Genomic DNA, 7264 nt, shown 5'->3' with positions numbered 1-7264 from the left:
GATTCTGATGTGTAATAAAATCGAATCAGGTGTACGCGCGCACCCCACCCTTGGTATTGCTGAGACATAAAAAATATAACTAATAAAAGGAAACAAACAAGTATAAAAAAATGAAATTTTATAAAGACAAATAGGGATCAATATATACGCAACCTAGCTAGATATGGTAATATACAAAGTTTTAATGCTACAAAATTTATTGAAACAAGAAAGTCAAACTACAAAGTCTGAGTTAACAGAAATTTATGTTACTTGGTTGTTTTTATGAAGCTTTTTTTTTAAATGGGGTCTGCACAAAAGATACTTAATGATCAGCACAGGGATTTACGTTCTCTGTATGTTTTTATGAAGCTGTTTTCTTGAACGGGATCCATACAAAAGATACTTAACGATCAGCACAGGGATTTATGTTATCTGTATGTTTTTATGAAGCTGTTTCCTTGAACGGGATCTATACAAAAGGTACTTACTTAGATCAGCACAGGAATTTATGTTATTTGTTTGTTTTTATGAAACTTTTTTTTTGAATGAGATTTATACAAAACGTACTTAAGGATTAGCACAGAAATTTATGTTCTTTGTTTTTATGAAACTTTTTTCTTGAACGGGATCTATGCAAAAGGTACTTAATGATCAGCACAGGAAGTTATGCTATATTTGTTTGTTTTTATGAAGCTGTTTTCTTGAGTGAGATCTATTTAGTTTTATTTTTACCACCAGTACTCACTCGCATATAATTAGTTAATATTTCAGTCAATTTTTATGGCTTCTACTCAGTTCTCAGTTTACAACAAATACGAGCTTTATTTTAAAGGATTCAACTAGCTTCTCATCATTATTTAGTTCTTAGGGGCTTTTCAGCTCAAGCTTTCTATAAATGGTTCACATGCACAGCAATGGTCTGCAATGTTTTTGTTTCTTAGCTAAAAGTTCTAAATTTATAAACACTTGCGATTTTTAGTTATGTGTTTCTATTTACAAAATTGTTGCTTGCTAAATAACCAATTTTACTATTTATGTATTTATTGTTTCATAACTTTCTGTTTTAAAGTTGCAAAACTGTATTATTTTCTAACTGCTTCTGCAAGCATTTTTATATATTACACTTTCTTAGATGTCTATTTAGAGAAATAAGTTTTTGTCTTGATAGTTATGTATTTGTTGTTTATTAGACACAGATTGTCTGGTTCTTCTCACTGTATTTTTTGACACAGAATGTGATTTATTTTGTTGTTAGTTATCTATCTTAATACGTCTTGAAATATTCATATACAAGATGGAGCGAAGGCTATTTACAGTTGATGCTAAAGAAACTAATTTAATTATTGTTCATTTCAGAGTAAGACGTTAGAATTTAAACTAAGCTCTAACTGAAACAAGTGTATAGTCAATTTTGCCCCAAACTTTATATATATATATTTGTATTTATATATTATGTTGTTGCAAGCATACAGCACTGCCGTAAACTATTGAAATATTAACCGGAACTTCAAACGAGCGGTAATTTTTATTATGTTTTAGGTTAGATTTTTTTTTTTTGCGGTTTCCCACAGCCTTCGACGCAAGTGTATGATTAACCAAAGTCTTGCATTAACTACCAAAGGTTTAAAGCTGGTAAGAAATATCCAAATTTTAATTTATTCGTTCAAAACTATGTTGTAGAGATTTTTAGCCATATGTTGTAATATCTGTTATTGCTTTTGTCCCCTAAACAAGGAAGACTAATTAGCTTTAATTACTTACTTTACTCCAACATATTAAACTCTTCAGTGAATAGCAAATTTACTGAAACTTTAAAACAAGCTATAAGAAATTTAAGCATTTTTCTCTTGACTGTCCAAAAACAAGTTTCCAATTTCAAGAGCGCGTAGTAGCATATGAGCATCTATGTTTTCAATGTGGACCGCTTTCCAAGAGGCCTTTCGCTCATATCAGTCATCAAGCTGACTAGGTTAAACAACCCAAAGTTATAGATGAAACGCTACCAATATTAATCATAGAGCTAAGTTATAGATGAAGTGCTATCAATATTAATCATAGAGGCTAAGTTATAGATGAAGTGCTATCAATATTAATCATAGACTTGAGTTATAGATGAAGTGCTATCAATATTAATCACAGAGCTAAGTTATAGATGAAGTGCTATCAATATTAATCATAGTTATGTTATAGATGAAGTGCTTTTCAATAATTAATCATAGAGCTATGTTATAGATGAAGTGCTATCAATATTAATCATAGAGCTATGTTATAGATGAAGCGCTATTACTATTAATCAGAAAGCTTAACATGAATTCTTGATTTTATTTTCCAATGTAATGAGTTGCTTTTTTTATTGTTTTTTTCCCCCCACAGTATCGTACAAAAAGAATCCATACAGTGAAGCCCCGAAGGAGATGGGTGAAAATTAATGTTCGTGGATTAGTGACAGAGTGGATTTTTAACCCTGAATTAAATCATGGGGTTATGGTGTACTGCTTCAATCACAAAGGAGACAGCATACCTTACACGCGTCCAAATCACGATATACATTATCAGGTGCGTTGACCATGGACTGTTAATGTCGTGATTAATATACCAGGATAACGCGTTTAAAAAAATGAATTAAAACTAGAAGCCATGTTATTGAAAGTTTTATTTCTGTAATATACAACATTCAACCTTCACATTGAGCAATATTGGGAGATGTGGCAGAGGTGTTGTCAAAAGCTTTCTCAGTATCACTTCAGTAATGTCAGCTAAGCTTTAATATTTGAGTTTCTTTTGAGTCACTTAACAAACATTTTGCCTCCAAGAAGGCATATACAAAAAGGTATTACACAATTGAAATAAATCAACATGTAGGATTACAAGACAACTGTATGCCTTGTTACTGTCGGGTCCGGCATGGCCAGGTGGTTAGGGCGCTCGACTCGTAATCTGCGGGTCGCGGGTTCAAATCCACGTCACACCAAACATGCTCACCCTTTCAGCCGTGGGGACGTTATAATGTGACGGTCAATCCCACTATTCGTTGGTAAAAGAGTAGCCCAAGAGTTGGCGGTGGGTGGTGATGACTAGCTGCCTTCCCTCTAGTCTTACACTGCTAAATTAGGGACGGCTAGCGCAGATAGCCCTCGTGTAGCTTTGCGCGAAATTCAAAACAAACAAACAAATGTTACTGTCATATTTTACGAACCATTGAACAGAGCGGTTACTTTTCAATATCTTTATGTTCGTGGTGAAGAGTTTCGAATATCTTTCATTATATAAATAAAGTGTTACAGAACGATACACTTTCAGTGTATCATAATTCACGCACAATGTACTCGGCACACAACGAGCTATCTCTGTGGTATTTTTCACGTAACCCACGTAACGGTGGGTGGTGCTGAATAGCTGCCTTCCCTCTAGTCTATCATTTTAAAATTAGGGATGGCGAGCGCAGATAACTCTCTACAAACAAGCAAATCATATTTATAAGCAAATAAACCAGCTTTATGTAAAAACTGATTCAAAGTCTACAATGGAAAGATTGACTGAAATTGTCCTACAGAAAGAGGATACTGCAATCCAATGTTTCAGACTTAGAAAAATGTTAACCAGAAAATTAAGTGCGAAACTTCAGAAGATACTTGCATCTTGAAGGTATTAAAAACCCATCGTAGTTAAAAATGATAATTTTTCCAGAATTAGTTAGTTTTACAGAAAAAATGTTATAATATTATCTTTAGCATTAATAATATTTAAACTATAAAAATTTAACACATTTTAATTGTCAAAATCAGTGAATTATTATAGTACATAGACTGACTTAATCCAATCACCAGAATTAGTGAATTTTTGAAATACATAGGTTGAAATTGAAACAAAATTAGCTCAACAATTATTATTATTATTTGCAGATGCCTTTCATTGAAATAAAGACGAACAGAAGGCTTCTCCAAAGGGCTAGGCGTAGTTTTAGTTTCAACTGTTCACCTGGTTCGAAAGAAACAAGGTGTTGTCGACATCCGTTGACAGTGGATTTCGCCGAGATGAAATGGGACTTTATAATTGTGCCCCTTCGCTACCAAGCGTATTACTGCGGAGGAGACTGTCCTCCTGCGTTCCTACCTGAACATTTACACACCGTGTTGGCTCAACATGCTGCAGTCGACAAATCGGTGGAACCTCTTTCTCAGTGTTGCTCAGCTAGCAGCTTGTCTCCAATAACTATTATTTACCGGGATGAAGCCAAGAACAACTACTTACGCGTATTGGTAGAAGACATGATTGTAAATAGTTGCAGTTGTTCCTAGTGTAACAAGATCGTTTCAACAGTTAACTAAATCTCGTGAAAAGAAAAGGAGAAAATTAAAATCCTCGAACACAAAGAAAAAAAAATCAGAGTTATTTGTAAGTATGTGCTAGAGTTACAACCGAACATATACAGAATTATTAATATATCAGTTGCCAAAAAAAGCTTTGAAAATCGTGCTTTGATAGAACTGTTTATGTTATCATGCAGACTACCAAACTGCAAGTAAAACTTATTTTAAAATTTTGGTAGGTTTAAAATAATATGACATTGTACAGGATGTAGATTATAGCAATGATATAAATTCATTTATTTACTATTTTCTAGTTTTGTTTTAATAAAAAAAGCATCATGATGATACGTACTTAATAATATACAAGTAAACTTTAAGGGTTTAGTTTATCTGTGATAACGTGTAAGGTCCATAGAGATCCAGTAGTTGTAAAGTTTGGTCAAGTCTGGGAAGACTTCTTAGTATAAATTTAATTATTCACATGAACACAAACAAATTTTACTAATCCAAACGTGCTCGTCGAATATAACAATTCCTTTGTCAAGTGTATGTAAGATAAAATTACATTTCTATTTTAGAGAGATATAATAAATTTTTATTTCAGCAAAATAATTTATTTTTAAATACATATACAATGAAAAACGAAATATGATGCAGCCTTGATATAAAATATAATTGGAGTGATAATTATTTGTTGAGATATTGTATACAACAAACGATCGGCTTAACCTTTAATCTTAAAGGTAAATTGTCATATGGAATATCTAAATGCTTTCCTAAAAGTTGTATAAAAATGTTTTCCAAAATATAAATCGAAGCCTCTTTGGAACTACTAATAATTTCAATTCTATGTGTTGCGCACCTAAGGATTCTGTGATTTTTTTTACCAGATGTTATTGCTGTGTAAGCTTTTTGTGTATGTCATAATTCAGTAAAGACAAATAGAAAAGAAAGTTTGGGCTATTCTAGTTAAAAATGGCATGCATATTTTCTTCTTGTATAGAACAATTAAAAATTCTAGTTAGTGTTTTGATTCTTGAAGTTATTATAAACATGTAACACACACGTAAACAAAATTTTAACCTACACTTCACGCCTCACAATATTACAAAATTATCTAGAAACTTCGTTAAATTCTTCACGTAATTGTTAAATAACACAGACAATTCCTTGACATTACTTGTCGAAAGTAGTACACAATCGTTGCTTTATAATCAAGCGAGCGAAATGGTTATTATTAATTAACATAAAAATTAAGTATTTTAAGAATATTACGAATAATGTGAGACCTCCATATTTGAGATATGTATAATTACAAGTTTATCCGTTCATCTAACCGCTGTTTGTTTCAAAACATCAGGTGTTTATATCTTACAAAGGTAGCTGTTTTTATAATAAATCTTCACTAAGTCCTAGGACAAATTTTTGCATTCTTCATTATACCGCTCATCCTAAGATCCTATTATTTTACAATCTAGAAAGTTTCGTTAGTTCGTTATACTACTCTTGTTTCGTCAGTTCATTATACTACTCATGCCGAAACTTAGAAAGTTTTTATTGCACCGTTATACTGTTACTTTCAATATGTAGAAAGTTTTTACTGCACCGTTATACTGTTACTTTCAATGTCTAGAAAGTTTTTTTATTGCACCGTTATACTGTTACATTCAGTGTCTAGAAAGCTTTTACTGCACCGTTATACTGTTACTTTCAATGTCTAGAAAGTTTTTACTGTACCGTTATACTGTTATTTTCAATGTCTAGAAAGCTTTTACTTCACCATTATACTGTTACTTTCAATGTCTAGAAAGTTTTTATTGCACCGTTATACTGTTACTTTCAATGTCTAGAAAGTTTTTACTGCACCGTTATACTGCTACTTTCAATGTCTAGAAAGTTTTACTGTACCGTTATACTGTTACTTTCAATATCTAGAAAGTTTTTACTGCACCGTTATACTGTTACATTCAATGTCTAGAAAGCTTTTACTTCACAGTTATACTGTTACTTTCAATATCTAGAAAGTTTTTACTGCACCGTTATACTGTTACTTTCAATGTCTAGAAAGTTTTGTTTCTCTGTTATAGTGTTCATTTCAAAATCTAAAACAACAAACAAACTTCGTTTTACGTTTTTATTTAACTCAAGTAACCAAAGTTTTAGTATTCAAATTCACATATCCTGATTAATTAATGTGGCAGTGCTTTCAATGTTAGGTTTGAACCATATCTTATGGCATTTTCACTTCGTTTATAAAGTTAAATTTCGCTTCGTATTATTCGTATCGCAAAATGGAGACTGGTGTACTTTGTAGTAATTTTTCATAATATTTGTTTCATTTACAACATAGTTTAATTTCTAACGTCTTACTCCGAAACAAACAACAATTAAATTGGTTTTCGTTGTCTTCGTAATATTTTCTTTAGTACCAACTGTACTAACCGCATTGTACAAACCGTATAGTAACTTTTGCTTCACACTGTGCTGTTGAACCAACGCACATATCGCTGTAATGTCGAATTAAAATGACCGGTCGCAGTCAAAAAACAAAACAGATTCAGTATTTTGTTTTAGGTTTAAAAATGATTACGTTTCAAGCTTGAACTGGTAATTATATGTGATTTTTGTTTTAAGTTTTTGCAGGTGAATTTTTTAAGAAGGCTCCACCTCGTTACTTGCATGACACATACCAGCCAATAACTGTCACTTCATTAGTACTAGGGTAAGACACAAATGGTTTGCATACATTTGACTGTGTGAATATATACATATATTCATTTAGTTGTTCTTCACAAGATCACGGGTGTAAGAGGAGTTCTATATAAAACGTCCAAATAAGTATACTGTTACGTCTCCGTTCGTTAGTTAATTTTCCGTAAATTCGTTCCGACGAAACTTTAGCGACACAAGTCCTTTCTTAAATAAAACTGGTTTATTCTTTCCGAATACAACTTTACGATACACTTAATTTC

At 32.0% G+C, this 7264-nt stretch overlaps 1 protein-coding gene across 1 annotated transcript in view; it reads left to right on the top strand.

The window, feature by feature from the left end:
- LOC106466198 (growth/differentiation factor 8-like) overlaps positions 1-5320 on the top strand; it is a 14698-nt gene extending 9378 nt beyond the window's left edge. The window contains exons 3-4 of the mRNA XM_013926441.2: positions 2356-2538; positions 3885-5320. Coding sequence (XP_013781895.1) covers positions 2356-2538; positions 3885-4280 — 579 coding nt within the window. The 3' untranslated portion in view covers positions 4281-5320. The remainder of the gene's footprint in view (positions 1-2355; positions 2539-3884) is intronic.
- Positions 5321-7264: the final 1944 nt, after the last annotated feature.

Source organism: Limulus polyphemus, unplaced genomic scaffold (assembly GCF_000517525.1).
Source record: "Limulus polyphemus unplaced genomic scaffold, Limulus_polyphemus-2.1.2 Scaffold2184, whole genome shotgun sequence".
Lineage (NCBI taxonomy): Eukaryota > Metazoa > Arthropoda > Merostomata > Xiphosura > Limulidae > Limulus > Limulus polyphemus.
The sequence above is the reverse complement of the archived record's forward strand: the minus strand, read 5'-3'. Positions and strand labels throughout refer to the sequence as shown.